The sequence below is a fragment of the Barbus barbus genome, assembly GCF_936440315.1.
Source record: "Barbus barbus genome assembly, chromosome: 23".
NCBI classification, from domain to species: domain Eukaryota; kingdom Metazoa; phylum Chordata; class Actinopteri; order Cypriniformes; family Cyprinidae; genus Barbus; species Barbus barbus.
Window position 1 is genome coordinate 6,293,210 of NC_136751.1, and position 19,144 is coordinate 6,312,353.

A 19,144-nucleotide genomic window follows, 5' to 3' on the forward strand; every position below is an offset into this window, starting at 1 on the left:
GCCTATTATATATATATATGTATATATATATATATATATATATATATACTATATACATATACTATGTTCTTTGGCACGAAGAAGCGCCGTTCCGGGAGGGGGCGATATGTTACATGTTGATCTGTTTTAGTTTAGTTTTCTATGTCTCTGTCATCCTACCTAGTTTGTTTCCATGGTTATTAGTCAATTAGCTCCACACCTGTTTCTGTTTCTCCTTGATTGTGTTTAGTATTTAAAGCCTGTGTTCTCCCCTGTTCCCTTGTCTGCTATTATTTTGGATTTATGTTTGGTTGTGCCAAGTTCCTTCTGTGGATTATTAAAATACTCTTTGATTTTGACTCCTTCGTCGTGCGCTTTGCTTTACACACCAAACCCATAACAGATACTTTTAGAGATAAAATTGTATCCATGCAGGCATCAGCTACAGTATTGCATCAGAGTGCACTATAGATCCCTTGAGGAACAATTCCACCCATTCTCTACTTTAGGAGAGGAAGAATTGTATAAACTTGTTAAATCATCTAAACCAACATCATGTATGTTAGACGCTATTCCATCTAAACGACTAAAAGGGGTGCTTCCAGAAGTCATAGATCCTCTTTTGGCTATTATTAATTTGTCATTAGGATATGTTCCCAAAACCTTCAAATTGGCTGTTATTAAGCCTCTTGTTAAAAACACAACTAGACCCCAAAGATCTAGTTAATTACAGACCGATCTCGAAACTCCCTTTTCTGTCAAAGATACTAGAAAAGGTAGTATCTCGCAATTATATTCCTTCTTGGAGAAAAATGGTATCTGTGAGGATTTCCAGTCAGGATTTAGACCGTTTCATCGTACTGAGACTGCTCTCATTGGAGTTACAAATGACCTGCTCTTATCATCTGATCGTGGTTGTATTTCTCTATTAGTGCTACTGAATCTTAGTGCTGCGTTCGACACTATCGACCACAACATTCTTTTGAATAGACTAGAAAACTTTATTGGCATTAGTGGAAGTGCATTAGCATGGTTCAAATCGTACTTATCTGAACGCCATCAATTTGTAGCAGTGAATGAAGAGGTATCATATCGATCACAAGTGCAGTATGGAGTACCTCAAGGCTCAGTACTAGGGCCGTTACTTTACATGATTTACATGTTACCCTTAGGAAATATCATCAGGAAACACGGTGTTAGCTTTCACTGTTATGCTGATGATACTCAGCTCTATATTTCTTCGCGGCCTGGTGAAACATACCAAATTGAGAAACTAACGGAATGCATAGTCAATATAAAATACTGGATGATGAGTAATTTCTTACTGCTAAATTCTGAAAAACAGAGGTGTTAATTATCAGACCTAAAACCCCCACATGTAATAACATAGAACACTGTCTAACACTTGATGGCTGCTCTGTAAATTCTTCGTCATCAGTTAGGAACCTAGGTGTGCTATTTGATAGCAATCTTTCCTTTGACAGCCACGTTTCTAGCATTTGTAAAACTGCATTTTTTCATCTTAAAAATATATCTACATTGAGACCTTTGCTCTCAAAGTCAAATGTAGAAATGTTAATTCATGCATTTATGACCTCAAGGTTAGATTATTGCTTTATTGGGTGGTTGTTCTGCACGCTTAAGAAACATACTCCACATGGTCCAAAATGCAAAATAGAGTTCTTACTAGAACCAGGAAGTATGACCACATTAGCCCGGTTCTGTCAACACTGCACTGGCTCCCCATTAAACATTTTATAGATTTTAAAATCTTGTTAATTACTTATAAAACCCTGAATGATTTAACTCCTCAGTACTTGAGCAAGCTCTTATCGCATTATAGTCCTCCACGTCCACTACGTTCTCAAAACTCTGGCCATTTGATAATACCTAGAATATCAAAATCAACGGGAGATCATTTTCCTATTTAGCGCCAAAACTCTGGAACAATCTACCTAACACTGTTCGGGAGGCAGACACATTCTGTCAGTTTAAATCTAGATTAAAGACCCATCTCTTTAACCTGGTTTACACATAATACACTAATACGCTTCTAATATTCAAATCCGTTAAAGGATTGGTACGCTGCATTAATTTGGTCAACCAGAACCGGGAACACTTCCCATAACACCCAATGTACTTACATCGTAAGAATGGCATCTATGCTAATATTAGTCTGTTTCCTTTTTATTTTTCCGAGATCACCGTAGCCACCCGATCCAGTCCGTATCCAGATCAGATGGTGGATCAAGCACCCAGAGATTACCTCTACAGCCCTGAACGTCAGCGGAGATCAGGACACCTAGATGAGCCCCAGAGACAGATCCCCAGTGAAGACCTTGTCACCTAGACGGCCATCGGGACAAGACCAAGGGAACCAGATGAGTCCTTTACACAACCGATGGAGTTTTGATTCCTTGCCGCTGTCACGCCTGGCTTGTTTAGTTGGGGACACTAAATTTCCAGCGATATCGTCGACTTGATTGCACAGATACTATTTAAACTGAGCTGGATGATGGCATCATTGACTTCAATAATGAAATACCTTAACTGAAAATTGAGTGTTTAATCTTGTCATTTTACATAATTGACACTATTTTCCTATTTTGATATTGGACAGTTGCTTTGACACAATCTGTATTGTTAAAAGCGCTATATAAATAAAGGTGACTTGACTTGAATTTTAGTATACTACCATGTCCCTATTTAGGTATTAATTTGTATATATGAATATCTGAACATACAAAAAAATCAAAAGAAAGAACATATTATAAACAAAATTGTAAACAAAAACATTTTATTCTAGCTTCTTGTGTTCTTTTTTTAAACACTTGAATGTGTTCATAAATGAAAAATAAAAAAATAACATTTTGAACAAAAGCTGAAAAAAGACTACAAATTGGATTCAGAATGATAATCAAAACATAGATGTCGATTGACACCCCATAGCTTGACAGTCATTATTACCTATTCATTGGTGACATTTTATTCCATAATGTTACACAGTTTTGATGCTGTTTTATGTCAGATGATAGTGTTAGATAACTTGTGGAAGAATCTGTTGTTTCATTTTCTTCCTCACTTGTGTTTGTTTTTTTTGTTTTTTGTAAATTCTGTAAAGAAGATGTGTACTAGCGCCCTCTACCATATAACAATGAAAACACTCTAGGAGCGCATACCTGTATATTTAGATTTTTTCTAAGTATATGTCAAGTATACTTAAATGGCATTTTAAGTATATTTCTGAGACGTACATAAAAATAGACTAAAAGTATACTTTCCTATTTTTTAGTTTAAAATAAGTATACTAATAGCACACTTGAAAACGTATTTTTCGTAAGGGATGCTCAGCAAAGTCTAAGACTAGGCTTCTAGGCTGGTTTTATATTGTGAATGATCTTTATTTGAGGTCATTAATTAATTTGATGTGAACATCCTGTACTTGTGTGCTCAGTTCCAGAAGGCCGGTTAAAAGCTCTCTTGAAGCTCATTTCCTTGCAGCAAAGCATCATTTACTTGTTTTAACATTAAATAATTTTCCACTAAACTAAAGTATATTGGTTAGTCCAGGTGGTTAATGCTATGAGGAATTAAGTTCAATTATCCTTTCAAAGTGTAATATTGGTAATGTTCATTTTTAATGTTTGACTAATAAACAACAGCTGTTCTACGAAATGCAGGTTTTCGAGTTAGATTGAGCAAATCATTAACAATTGCCGAACACACCAAAGTTTGTTCAAATCCTAATCTCAAAGCAACTGTATCTAAGTTTTAATTGCAGAAATATTAATTTCAAATCATTCTAATGGTACACTTATTTCTAATAAGTTTCCTTCCCATGCTCCCCTCTCTGGGAGTATCTTGGTTGCGGGTACGAAATTCCACCAAAATGGCATATTGCTTACAGCAACAACAACAAAAAAAGTAAATGTAGAGCTGTCCACTGTAATTACGACAGTAGACTGCACTCTGTATTGGGCAATGTAGCAAAAAAACAAACGAACAAAAAACCTACAAACAATACAGGCAATAGGCTACTAATGATTGCTTTTGTAAGCACCACTAATTATATTGTGCTCCATATGTTTTGACCTGTTTTTTCAGCCTTTACTCATAAGTTGCTTAGCCTCGGCTGAATGATATGAACAAGTCTCTAATAGCTGATAGACCCAACAATCAAATCTTTCAGAATATTACTAATAGTGACAGCTCAATGGCGACAAAACTTTCCTATTCTCCAAATCTAATTCAACGTCTTTTTCTCTCACACTTCTCACATCAGAGTGCTCAGCTGAGAGGGTCAAAGTGACCAAACGTGTTCTTTTCTTCCCTTTCTTGCATCTTCAAGGCATTATTTCCGATCACCTTGACAACCAAGCTTCAATGACACTGATGTGATGGCAAACTAGTCCTTAAAAACACAAAAAAATGTATCTCGTGCTACCATAATTAGACAATTTAGAGTATAATTATTTATTGCGTGAATCTCTGGAATACTTGGCCAAGCTTTTAGCATTTTTAAAGTCCGGGGCCATCTACATTATAACGTATATCTATAGATATATAATTTTGTGTCAAAAAATTATTCTTACAAAAGATGTTTAACTCAAATCAGTGCTTCATGACTTATTTACTTATTTGGTCAAAAAAAAGAACATTTGATTCTGATACATCAATAATTGAATACAAAATGTCAAATCCAGTCAATATTTCATGTCCTTTCATGTATTTATGTTCTTGTGAAGCAGCAGTGTAACAAGCTAGATAATGTACAATGAGATTAGCAAGAAAGAGAGCTCACAATGATACAAAACTGCTACTCATGTTGGGATATAATTTAATGGATGCAGTCAAGCAAGCTGTTATTGAGGTCAGAGCACGGGTAGCAGGTCAACCAATGCTGATAAAAGCTTTTCACCTCTGCTGTCTATTTCTGACTCATTTCCAGGCAGAGAAGCACCTGGTAAATTATAGCTGTATGGGCTGCACTCAACACACAGGTGTTGAAAAAAAAAAAAAAGGTGTGAGGCTCTCGAGAGGTCAGGTTGAGCTAGCTGTAACGTTGTTACCGTTCAAATAGCCTATGTGTCATAATAGACGTCTATTAGAGAAACCTCTAGAATGAATGCATAACAATTGTGTGTGTAAACTACCTATCCCCAGTGACCTGAACCTCTGGGTTGAACAGAATTACAAGGAAGACCAGCTACAGGTTTCACGTACTGTAGGGGTATCTAACAGGGAAACAAAAGGTTTCTTGTAGGGATTTAGTGTGTTGGTTTCTCAAGATCTCATTTGGGCCAGGCCACTATTCTGCCATCTTTGATTCTGGCAAGCCAAATGGTGGGATTATTTTCTCAACAACCTAAATCGTCTGATAACATATTGTTTCTGAATTATGATAAGCCCCGCTACCAATGTAAGGGATTACTGAGAATCTCAGTAGATTCATTACAGTAACTGAGTGTAGTGAACTTATTAGGGTTTATAGTGTAATAAATATACAACTTAAAGGAACACTCCACTCCACCAAATAGGCTCATTTTACAACTCCTCTAGGGTTAAACAGTTGAGTTTTACCGTTTTTGAATCCATTCAGCCGATCTCCAGGTCTGGCGGTAGCACTTTTAGCTTAGCTTAGCATAGATCATTGAATCGGATTAGACCATTAGCATTTGGTCATCAAAAATGACCAAAGAGTTTCGATAACTTTCCTATTTAAAGATTAACTCTTCTGTAGTTACATCGTGGTCTGTAGTTACAAAGTAGTACCCAGCTAGGTAACTAGTTATGATGTAGCCGGGGACTACTTTCAGGCGCTGTGTCCCTTGATTATTACGCCAGAACGAGTGTAGTTCCTAGGCATATCGGCCTAGAAAATCGCAACTTTTCATTTACTGTCAGTCTTAGTACACAATGTAACTACAGAAGCGTCAAGCTTTAAATAGGAAAATTATCGAAACTCTTTGGTCATTTTTGAGCGAGATGCTAATGGTCTAATCAGATTCAATGATCTATCCCTGCTGAAAAAAACAGCTAAAACCAGCCTGACCAGTTAAAACCAGCCAAGACCAGCCAGCCTGGCCAGCTAAAACCAGCCAAGACCTGCCTGAGCATCTAAGACCAGCCAACCTGACCAGCTGAAACTAGCCTGACCAGCTAAAAATGTGGTCAAAACCCCTCTAAAACCAGCCTGATAAACCAGCTATGACCAGGCTGGGAGACCAGCTAAAACCAGCCTGGCCAGCTTAGCCTGGTGTTAGCTGTTTTTTTCAGCAGGGATGCTAAGCTAAGCTAAGCTAAAAGTGCTACCGCCAGACCCGGAGATCGGCTGAATGGATTCAAAAACGGTAAAACTCAACTGTTTAACTCTAGGGGAGTTGTAAAATGAGCCTATTTCCAAAAAAAGTGCAGTGTTCCTTTAAATGAGGTGAAAAGTACAACTTTCCACTTGTGTTAAAGAAACATTTATTTTGACTTTTGACTTTTTTTTTTTTTTTTTTTAGAAATAAACCATTGACTCTGTTGAAACATTGACACCTTTTAATTGTCAGACTTCACACAATGAATAATTAATAATTAGGGTTAATAGTGGACCATGATTCACAAACAACAATCATCACATGTTAAAATATGATAGATTTCCAAATTCATTAACATCAGTAACACCATGCAAAACGTAGTAACTACACATTTACAGTGACATTAGGTCTCAGCCGGTGATCTGTGCGGTCTCCACTATGCTCAGGTTCAGTGAAATCAAATCAAATTCAATAAAAAAACATCTTCCTCTCTGTGTTGTGTCGTTACTGTGTTTGTAACATCGCATATTTAGAATATGACACAGCATGGCAACCGGTCTGTACCAAAAATGCGACTCTCCATTAAAAAACAAATAAATGTTATTTTTACAACATTTCAGCTTCTTTTTTTGCAGAATTAGTGCTCTCTGGAGGAAACATTGCTTATAAAACAAGCAAAAATGACCTAATGTTGAGGAAAGAGGAAAGAGGAAAGAGTGATATAATAGAGGAATCCTCATAACTCACTCTCCCAGTCAAAAACGTTCTTGGGCCAGTTGAATAACTGTTCAGACTAGTACATTTGTATCCTTTAAGAGTGGTAATAACTACAGGTTCTGTTGACTGGCTAGTCTCTCTCCCAGTCTCCTGACCAGTTCTGCTAGCTCCTCCATTTGACGGGATTTCTCCTCTAGGAGCTCATAGCGTAAACTTGAGATGTCCTGCTTTATCTCCTTTAGTTCCCCTGTAAGACACAAAGAGATTGATAAAGACCTTCTGTCATTAGTGATAAGCTTACATAACTCGATCATTACATAAGTTGACACACAACCAAGTCCACCAACAAAAGTAATTCCACTGGAAACCATCTTTCAAAAAAAAATTGAACCTAACAATAAATAAAATATAAAACAGTTCTAAAGCAAACCATCTTACAAAAAGTTTAAAATGTATAATTAAAATGATCAAAGATTTTAGTTTGGAGGACAGAAATCACAAAAAAAAAATGATCTAAATTTAATTAACAGCACAAAGTCTGATCTGGAACAACATTGTACCTTCATTTACTTCATCTCCCTCTTTGTCAGTCTGTGCTTTGATCACATATCGTTTGATTAGCCATTTCATGATCCTCTGTGGAGAGAAAAAATTGCATGAAAAACATTATTATTCCAAAATAGCTTCTTATGATTGGTCAGTTGGCCTTTTATATAATAAAACTGTATTACTGTTTGTAAACTATGTTGGAAATCTAAATACTTGTCTCTATTGTTCTGTGATCTCTTTATTCTCTGCGTTCTATTGGTGACTTGTCAGAGTTGCCTTTTACCTGGTAACGACTTGTACGAGGGGAATTCTTCTCACTGGACTCTTTTTGCTTACCTGACTAAAAGAAAAGAAAAATTCTGTGTGAATATCAAACCCAAACTATTTTGTTCTTTCAATAAATGAAAAGCTCCTCATGATGTTGCACAATCTGACCATAAGAGGGAACCAAATACCAATAAAAGTATATAATATTCATATGAAAAAATTGGCAGAACTCCACATCATTATATAAATAAAATGGATGAGAAATCTTTCGCTCACACATCAGATGCATTTTTAGTAATTTAAGAATGTCTCTCCTCTGCCTCACCTCATTGAGCTCTGTGTCCTCCTTCAGGTTCTCTTTGTGTCTATGAAGAGGCATTAGCAGGAGCTGTTTGAGTTTCATACCCAGGCTTATGACTGATTTTGGGCTGGGAATGAGGTTAAATGGCACAGGTAGCGTCCCTCCTTCCTCAAAGTACGAAAACCACAGCTTAGCCCTGGCAAACTTCCACTCCACATCTGCATCGTCCTGTCACAAAGATATAAACAAAGTACTGGCAAGTGATAATTCATTCAAATAATTTCCACATAGGTACATTTAGAGTGGCATCAAATGTTATTTTGCACTAACACAAGTATGAATACAGTTGCTTTAAATAACCAAAATATCCATCATCAAATTGACATTTACAAAGATAAAGGTAGCACAGAAACAATATTTAAGCAAGCCATTTTACTTAAAGAAGTGTAAAATTTAGATTTAAAATGATAATTCTGTAGTTTTGGGGTTTTTGTTTTGAAGGACAAAAATTAGCTTAATTTAACTAGGTGTTTGAAACCAATATATAAAGCCCTGCTGGAGAAAGCACATGTTTGTAACTGTATTTTTAAGGCGAGACACTGCAGGTGAACAGGGTAAAAAAATAACTAATAGTTATCACCTACATTGATAATTTGCAAACAGTTTTCTAAAATGTTAGGTTTAAATAAGCAAATGAGGTATTATTTAATGAAATATGCGCTAATTTGCATACAATTCATAAAAATCTAAACACTGGATGAAGTCAGTTTCAAAATTCTTGTTTAATTATTTATTTTTTGACACATTAGAGTCAAAAGGTTTTACAGAGGGATCTCATTTTGTCACTCCATAATTCAGAAAATACTTAGAACAGACAGAAAACAATATATTTTCACAATTTTGGGGAGGAATAAAATGTTGTATATAATCAAGCAAATTATATATGAACAAATCCCTCTGTCAAAACCTTCCGGATATAGACAGGAATATAAAATGTAAAGTTTGGTGTGTGTAAGTGCTACTGAAGTGGATATTTATGGCTCAGTGTAGGAGAAAAAAAAAAAAACGGCTTTTAAAAAGAATATGTATTGTAATTGAAATCTATTGATGCAAATGGATAAAGTGTCTTTAGGATGTTTTCTTTAGACTATGAAAAATCAAAAAGCCCAAAATCTCAAAATTGACAAGTGCATGTTTTTGCCTGCAGTGTCTTCCCTTTACTTCCCTTTACTGAGCCTCAGTGTTCCCTATCACTCTTAACATCAAATGAACGTAAAAGTGGAGATTTACAGCAATGCCATTAAAGAAGCTTTTTGGGCTCCCCAAAGACCCTTTCATGGAACGGTTCTTAAAAGGAAATTTTTTATCTTGGAGTGAAGATCTTTTTTAATAATCGGAAAAGAACCTCTTTCCACGATAAAGAACCTTTTCTGAAATGGAAAGGTTCCATTAATGTTAAAGGTTCTTCACTGGATCATACATATTGTATGTAAGAATTAAATGACAAATTCAATTTGTTGCATCTGATGCTAAAACATTAGCAGTGCAGTGTTGACATTTTAGTAATGGTCAAATAATGAGATCCCCAGATGACAATAAAAAGCATCAAAAAGAATTTCTCTGTTTCCTGTTACCACCATCAGACCTCTCTGGTGCAATTAATCTTTTATGGACTGATAATGATATTCTTGCTTTGCAGCAGCAACTATATTTGTTGTATTTTTCATTCAATGCATGAGCAATTGATATTTCACTGTTGGATGCTACTGTAATATATTGTGAAGGCCAAGTTGCTTTGACACAAAAAGGCTGTAATTTATAAAAACCAACAATAATCAATCTCTACTGTAACCAGAGAGGACTTCCCATTGCAATTTAACAAACGCAACAGTACTACAAGGGATCTGTATCTCATTTAAAAGGGAGTATGAATGGGAAATGATGGTGTCTGGACATTTGCCCCAGGCCTGTACCATCCTACTATCCACAGATCTCATTTCAGAATATGATTACCTCAATTTCCTGAAATGAGTTGTTGATCATGGCGATGAGCATGTTGAGTAAGACGATAACCATGGTAACGTTGTAGACTCCGTAAAGTACATAGCCAATATTCTCAATGAATTTGTGCCCATTGTTGATGACGACAGACTTGACCTCAGAAAGCCCAAAAATAGCCCAGAATAAAGTTTTAAAGCTTTCCTCGACACTGGAGAAGAGGAAACAGACAACTTCCTTTAGTGTGGGTTATGTTTTAAAGATAATTATGTTGCCATGTAACATATTTGAATTCCTAATTTATCACATATACATACACATATATGAAAGTATGTTTTATTATTTGCATACGTCAAATTACTTAATTTGGTAACACTTCACAAAAAGGTGCCATTTGTTAACTAACACGAATAATGAAAAATATGTCTTAGTTCATTATATTCAAATATATATCTTAACATTAACAAAGATTAAGAAATACTGTAACAAATGTATTAGTTTATGTTAATTAATACATTAACTAATGCTTACTAATGGGACCTTATTACAAAATGTTAATGAATTTCAGTATTTAATGAATTACTTCTCTATTTCTCATATTACCCTGAGCCTTTTTACAGAGTATAAAGAGTCCTGGACTGTTATTCACTCTCACTCACATGGACATGATCATGGTGTGGTAGTCATGATAATCAAATTTGCCAAACGCCTACTTCCAGTATGTCCTTATGCATTGCTGCCAAAGGCTCTGGGCATTTTTGTAATTATATAACTAATAAAGACACGGATGTGATGCAGTTACAAAGGACAAGACAAACAATCATCAAAGGAATTGATGTGAATCAACCATTGCTTACGTTGTGAAGGCGCCGTTCTGTTTCGCTCCACGGTAGTACGAGTAGAGGTTAAACATTCCAATCATGAAGGCCACAAACACCATTATAAAGATCACCATGAATTTAAATATGTCTTTCACAGTCCTGCCCAGAGAGATCTGCAAAGGCCCAAAGCTCTCATTCGCCGGTAGGATGTACGCAATCCGAGAGAAGCTCAGAACGACTGCGATGGCATAAAGGCCCTCAGAGATCAGCTGAGGGTCTGAAGGAACCCAGTGGACGCGAGCTGAAATATGTACAAAGGAAACTTGTTAAGGTTGAGCATGTTGTCTTTTCTATAGGTCAATTCAAAAGGTCAATCTGAAGGTATTCACCAAAAAAAAAAACAGTCATTGTGTGAGCTGTCATATATAGATTTCTACTCGTCAGTGTTGGTTTTGCACTTCATTAACCTATAAACCAAATGCATGTTTCATGGAACAACAGAGTCTGCAGGGGTCCTGGGAAAAAGGATTTAATTGACAGAAATATTGAAGTTGACATTTTCTAAAAGGGACTCAACCTGTTAAAGTTCATTTCTTCTAGTAATCAAAAAGGTTCAAAACTGAATATATCGTTTCTAAAAAGATTATTTTGTTATATAATTTAGTTATTTCATACGTGTTTCTTCTATGTTTTTTCCCAACATTACTATTTTTCTGTAGTTTATTTTTCATGTTTTCACATTTGGTTTTCACGGCTTTATTTTCCTAAAATTATTGCTTTAATACCGACAGTGCCATGTTTGTCTTTACTATGACATTTATCTCTGAACAACACATTACTGTATGGTATTATGTATTTTAATCAGTTAATCTATGCAAATAATGAAGAATCTAATATGTTTTGTGTACAGTTTTTAGGTCAACTGTACATTCTGTGATTGAACTCACTACCACATCATTGTCAAATCGGAGGAGACTATATCAGTGGGATATACAAAAATAAATGTGTAAATAAATAAAAGAACAAATAAATATAAATGTGTTACATTCACATCGGTAAATTCTTTTATCCAAAGCATCATACATTGTTTTGCAAAAGTAAGTTAATTTCTTAAATAATGTAATAGAAATCATAATAATTTCTTTTATCCTTTTTTTTTGTTTTGGTTTTTTTATAAGAAGGTCAAAAAAGGAAGTAAAAGAAGCTGAATGTGCCACAAGTACCATGTATGATCTTCCTCAAATATAATTTAAAAGAATGTACAAAAATAAAGTTTTGCAAAATTCATTTTTGCATTGTTGAAGTAGTGATGTAGAAACCTTAAACATCTTTTTTTTGACAGCATTACTCACCAAGACGATAGTATTCTATCTCAAGGGGCAAGGTAATGTTTGATAGATCTGTGTAGTGCTTGTCGACGTAACTCTGTGCAACATTTGCATGCCAAAATGCCATAAACCTAGCAATAAATGAAGTCACGAAAATGGCCAGCATTCCAAAGTCCAGCAAATTCCAAGGCTCCAGCAGATATTCCCGAGGACCCTGAGACCATATCTCTTTACATTCAGCCCAAATCATTCCTTTAATTGGAAGAAGAAAGAGACAGATAATTAGAGTTCATGCACTCAAAGTCATTTAATGTCTTAAAATGTATTTCTTTTTTTAAATTAACATTAGTGCTTTACAGATCATTTCCACAAATATTTGTAATAGATTTTGATAGTGCAGATGTGACAGATGTTAGACAGTTCAAAGAGTTGTGACCTATGAATCATTGTGTTCTTGCATCAGTCATTTGGGATTCATTTTAGTACATCACTGGCGGAAAAGGGCAAATGGAAAAGTATTTTTGAATCTTTAGTTTCGTATTGTTCATAGCAGGCTTTCACATTTGATCAGACATGTATGGCTCTATAGTATAATATAGGATAATATGGAGCTCATGCTCAATACTTTGGTGCATTTGCTAATATTGATGTAGCCAAAAAGTAAAATGTGCTTAGTTTTATGATCAAAACTCTGTAGTTTTTATTGTGGTGGGGAATCATGTAATGCAAATAAACATTCCTCAAGTCTGATCTATCTTATTTGCTACTCACATTTTAATGTTTTTTTTATTTTTTTATATCTATAGATAATCAAGTAAAGTTGCTTCAGTCCAGTAAGTGTTCTTCTTAAAATACCACTAACAATATAAAAGTTATTCTTATGTTTACTTCATAAAATCTTGAAAGATTTCAGTGCAAAGAGACATGTGTACCACAACCTGAAGGGGGACAATTTTTCAAATTACACTAAAAGGCCTTTGACTTTCTAAACAAAGTATAAAATATCAATCAGACAAAGTTTGCAACTTCATGCAAACGAGTAAATGATCTGATCCAAATAAACATTTGATATGTTGTTGTGTAACACGGTGAGAGATGATGTCTGACCTACGACCCAGGAAATGATCAGCATTTCCATCCAGGTAAAAGGGGTGGTCTTCATGCGGAACAATTGGGAGGGGTGGTCGTGGATGGTCATATTTGGTAAGAGAGATGTCCCTTCGAAACGGTCAGCAGCATTCATAATGAGAAGGCCAAGAAAGATTGTGAAAGAAGCTGCGTGTGCCACAAATTTTAAGAAAGGACCACGTATGATCTTCCCCAACTATAATCAAAAATATTGCACAAAACAAATAAAGAATGTTCTGAAGTAATGCAATTTTAGTAAGAAATCAGAAACAGCATTGTGTTCATCGTCTTATTTTCTTACTTATAATATCACATAAGCAGAAAAGAAATACAATGCTGTGGATGAATTCACAGTGACTAAAGGTTCAGGTTATTACAGTCTGACCTTGCTTGAGGGTGCTATCCAGTACAGTAAGGCCAGGATGGGAAGTCCAACCACCACCCCCAGAACCACCAGCAACTTGACAGCTGTGGTTTGCTGCCTGAGCCCTGACAGATTCTCATACCATATGGACAAAAGCTGCTGTTGGCAGTTTGGATGGGCTACAAACTGTGTGGGAAGCATCAGAGCAGGCAGAGATACAGTAAACAGATTCGTTTGTATTACTGTGCAGTCATGTACAGTGATTAAGCCGCTGTATTTTAGCACTTAAGGCTACAATAGTTGAATCATTATGCATAATAATTATATCACTTATTGAAATCATTGTGTGAAATATTAATGTTTTTTTATGAAAGGAACCTACCTTTTTCAGCTCGTATTTGATGGCCAGTTTTAATCGAACTAGATTAGGTCTGCCGCCCGTGTCATAGTGGCCAGCTGCCTCTGTGTCTCCGTTTAAAATGGCTTCCACCTCCTCTGTATTCCGACACAGATCCAGAAGTCCAACTACAAAATCCTTGCATTGCATAGACAGCTTCTTATAATCGTTCTGTGAAAGGAAATTAGTGTAGATCTGTTGAATACATACAAGTACGATGAAAATCGCCTTAAAAGGGATAGTTCACCCAAAAATTGAAATTCTGTCATTAATTACTCACCCTCATGTTGTTCCAAACCCGTAAGACTTCTGTTCATCTTCGGAACACAAATTAAGATGTTTTTAATGAAATCTGAGAGCGCTCAGACCCTTCATAGACAGCAATGGTCCTTACACGATAAAGGTAATCGATAAAATAATACATGTGACATCAGGGGTTCAACTGTAATTTTTACGTACGCAGTTTCCGTCCAGCAGATATTCTCCAAAATGGCGCTATGCTGACGTAGAGGAGACAAACTGTTGAATAAAGTCGTTATTTTTGTTTTCTTAGCATACAAAAAGTACTCTTGTAGCTTCGTAAAATTACTTACGGGTTTGGAACAACATGAGGGTGAGTAATTAATGACAGAATTTTCATTTTTGGATGAACTAACCCTTTAACACTTAACATAAAATCTAAAAAAAAAAAAGATCTTTCAAGAAATTCTCAGAAATAAGACAATGGTAACACTTTATATTTGCTTTCACTGACAATATTAAAGGGACAGTTGACCCAAAAATTTGTCAATTTCCTTGCTGTTGGTTGGCACCTATGGACGCATAGGTGGATGTTTAAGGCTGAGACTAGCATTGAAGGAGCAACCTGGGCCCTATTTAGAGAACAGACTATCACAGAGATTCTGACTTGAGACAGTAAGCAATCTGCCAGAACACTCTGGCAACCACCTATTAACACCCAGAACATCCACTAATGCCCTGGCAAGCATCTAAATCACCCTAGAAATCACCTTCTAATGCCACAGTAACCTCCAAATTGATATTGCCATGGGCAAGCACCACACACATTGTCTTTAATTTATCTTCAGTGGCTTAATGAAAGATATTGTAAAGTGTCACAAACACATCTCTTAGCATTACTGAGTTTTCCATATGATCATCCTCAATGCTTGCAAAATGAATGTAACTGGCATGTGGTCATCCACATCACAGCAGAAATGTTTTCTTTTCATTTCTAGAGAGCAGTCTTACCATCTGTTAAAAACTCAATCAGCGAACAAAACCTTCAACTCATCAATAATAATTTAAGCAAGAAGAGCTGAGCCACCCACTCTATGGCAAAGGCTGCAGACTCACCAACTACCAAGCATGACTGTACACCCACATCCATATGCATTCTGCATAAAAGGTTAAAAGTTAAATAAAAAGCATAACTCTTAAACTCATTAGTCTAGCTGCTTGTCTTTTTCCAAATGTATTTCCTGCCTAATATTGTTATTACTCTATATCAATTGATATTACCCAATGAAATGCTTGGTCAAACCCCATTGCTGTGTTGACAATGACATATATCATATTGAAACATTAAGTTGGGATGAAAAATTCTTCCATGTTCCATTTTTTACTAACAGAATCTTCATTTTCTTCTCTTATATACTATCATGCTTACCTTGAACTCTTTTTCTATGTTGGCTAATACAGCAAGTTCATTGCTGAGCTCGAGAGCCGTCAGTACCGGGTCCTCGCTGGATAGGGATAGGTAGGCAGGGCTTGCCAACCCTTTGTAGGCATTGATTCTTGAACGCGAATGGCTAAAAGAGTCGTGCCTCTGGTGATAGAGGCAGCTGTTGCATTTGCAAAAGTAGTCATGTGGGCGTGCAATGCGGGCGCCCCTCCTTAGCAGAATGTGCACAATCTCATATTCATGGCAATGAGAAGCTAGTATAATGGGTGTAATATCATGGGAAAACCGAGTGCCATCCTCGTCATAGGCGAAGAAGTCTTCTTGCGTCTCTGCCTTGAGGGGGCTGCTAGTGAGTTTAGATGTGTCCGCAAAGGCTTGGTGGCCCAAAATGGCCTCCACAATACGAATGTAGCCTTTACTTATGGCTAAAAGCAGAGCGTCACCAATCCGGGCCAGGTTTTCTTTCCTCAGCAAGAGTTCCGTCACTTCTAGGTGCTCATTGGCAACCGCAAGCTGCAATGCATTCTGGCCCATGTAGTCCACACAGTTGACATTAAGGTCTGGGAGATCTTCTAGCATCCTACGGATGACAGGGATATTTCCATACTCTGCCGCCTCTAGGAAACGCTCTTCAGTTGGAGATAGACTATTGTAACGGGCGTTAAACATGTAGGCCGGTTTCCGCATAGCCATGCGGCGGCTCTTAGCCAGTGCATGCCTTTGAAGGTCATCGTTGCTCCACCTATTCCAACAAGAGAGAAAATCAAATCACAAAACTTGTTTAAAACAGATGCGGTCTCATTAGCGACATTCCAGTGAAATTTTGTTAGGGAAAAGGGTCCATTGTCTTTTGTCAAAAAAGTATGAAGCACAGCTCACACAGAAGTCACTTTCAAGCCAAGCAGCTTTCTCTTGGTCAACGCGGTGAATTCACGCAACCAACTTGAACCTCTTGTGAAATATGCTTGAGGAAGTCTTGTTGACCTCACTTGAAATTCCTGAGCCCATGGATTACTATTGAAATGACTGGATTATGCTTGTGAACATTTGCAGAACAGTGATATTATATTTTTTACCATATTGTATAATTTACATTATAAATTATACAATATGGTAAAAAAATATTGTTTTATATTTCAAATATATTTCCCCTTACATAGCTTCAACATAGTTAGCTACTTTTGTTAGTAGTTTGACTGTAGTTTAACTACTTTGAATTCTGAGTAGCCTGCAGCTTGTCCATTATCATGCTACTAAACTTTTTTTACTTACGAAATGTTTAGTTGCATATCATCTTTCTGAGAAAAATACACTCCAACTGCATCTAAGATGCATATTAATTTTGAAAAACTTTCTGAACATGAAACAAGTTTTACCAAAAGACAATGAGTTTTGAAGGTTGTTTAAAACAGGGCAAAAATTATATGTATATGTCAGAAAAAGAATAAAGGATGAAGATGTGCCTGAATTTAAATTGCTTAATGTTGTTGAAATTATTTGTTTGTTTCAGTAGCAATGACTGTGCTGAATCAGAGATCAATGAGCCCTCCTCCCACACTAATGCTGTCTTAGTTAATCAAGAAAATTCTCATCCCAGTAGCCAAAGGGCACAACTACTGTTATCAGCGTTAGGTCCTCTCCTCCTTACATTTCAATCTATATAAACCCTTTCCCTTTAGAATTCAAGAACTCTGAGATCTTCTTACAACTTTGACAACATTCTGTATGTTGAGTGATAATAATCCAAGTAAGACTAGAGCAGACAGCATGTGAGGGGCTAAATGTTGTAAATGTCAAATATTTGGGGTCAAATGTGTCATAGATTTACAAAAACATGCTGAAAGACTATCTGGTTCTTAAGAACACATAAAGACCACAGATGAGAGAGAGAGAGAGAGAGAGAGAGAGAGAGAGAGAGAGAGAGAGAGAGAGAGAGAGAGAAAATGTGTAACTGACCTTTTAACACAAAATATTACAGTTACTAAGATTCAACCCTCGTGACAACTTCTGTGACAACTAGCCCCAGTCTGCCTTAATATTAAAGTAAATCTTGAAAGTTTGGTAGTTATTGCCCCAATTCACCTTGAATTGGGCTCAGCATATAATGTTTGTCCTGAAATTGACATATGTAGAAAAAAAAAAACAGAATTATTTTTATGTCAGTTCTTTATATATTTTTTTTCAGTAAAGACTTTAAGAATAAAAGGTTACTTCAGGAACCTGCAACATGCCATAGTTTGAGTCATTTATTTTACACTATGTGTAAATCCTATCCTATCAACAAACAAATAGGCTATACTTCTTTGTTATTTATGTGGGGTTTTTTTTCTGTCTATATTTGTTTGTTTGTGTTTTTGTGAATGTGCCACTGAGAAGAAACACTAAGTTTCGTTATGCTGTTGTGCAAATGACAAAGTAGCTTATTCTACAGTAAAGTAATACATAAACACATAAACAATGAAAATGAAGAAAAATGAATTGGTAAAAATTTCCTTAACTTTGCTAATAATATCAATGCTAAAATGTTGTAACATTTCTTCGAATGAATCAAAAATGTAAAAAAAATAAAAAGAGCACTCACCTCTTGCAATACCGTGGTAAAGGATACTTTTCAAAGTCGGTGTTCATCCGTTGATGGACAGAAGTGTGTTTAACAGAAGTGTTTTCAGTGGACATGGGTTTGCTGTTGTCTGCAACTGATCCGCACGAGACAGCTGCTCTCCCCTGGAATAGATGTGCCCATGCAAAGTTTAGTGAAATTCTCCTCGGTCTTGTTTTTAATTCAAATGCGAACTCTGGATTCGGTCTGGTCCATAGGACTACACGCGCCTACTTCAGGAAGCTTATTGAATGTTTTCCCCAAATCGAATGTATGATGACGTCATGGCTATACTGTAGAAATCGTTCACACTGTGCCTTTTCTATTTTGATGAGGTGATTTTTAATGCACATTATTGTACGATTTGAAACATTGTATCTGAGCTGAGATAAATATTTTAAGCGACAAAGTAATGAACTGTACTTTTTGAAATATCAAATAAATATCACTCACATGAGGGAGAGACGGTCAAAATTCTTTATTATTATTATTATTATGATTATTCTATGTGGAGCGGGTCGCCCCCTCATGGGCGCTGGCATGTTGACATGCAATTGTGAAAGGCTACTAATAATAATACAATGATGATGAATTTACTTTACAAAGGCTCAGTGTGTTTTACAAAGTGTGAGCTTAAAAGTGCAACGATGGATAATGAATTCCATGATGGTATGGGTCAGCATGGCCTATGTGATCTATATGGATGCATG

The 19,144-nt window shown here is 36.1% G+C and overlaps 1 protein-coding gene across 1 annotated transcript; it reads right to left on the minus strand.

Moving 5' to 3' along the window:
• Positions 1 to 6,507: 6,507 nt before the first annotated feature.
• On the minus strand, positions 6,508 to 18,511 carry LOC306842518 (short transient receptor potential channel 6-like; the record flags this gene model as incomplete). The annotated part of the gene is made up of 12 exons (XM_079373442.1): positions 6,508 to 7,245; positions 7,559 to 7,634; positions 7,831 to 7,887; positions 8,140 to 8,343; positions 10,129 to 10,324; positions 10,971 to 11,235; positions 12,287 to 12,514; positions 13,370 to 13,586; positions 13,776 to 13,940; positions 14,137 to 14,322; positions 15,821 to 16,577; positions 18,417 to 18,511. 12 exons carry the CDS (start codon positions 18,509 to 18,511, stop codon positions 7,109 to 7,111), a joined length of 2,583 nt encoding a protein of 860 aa, XP_079229568.1. The 3' UTR covers positions 6,508 to 7,108.
• Between the last annotated feature and the right edge of the window lie 633 nt (positions 18,512 to 19,144).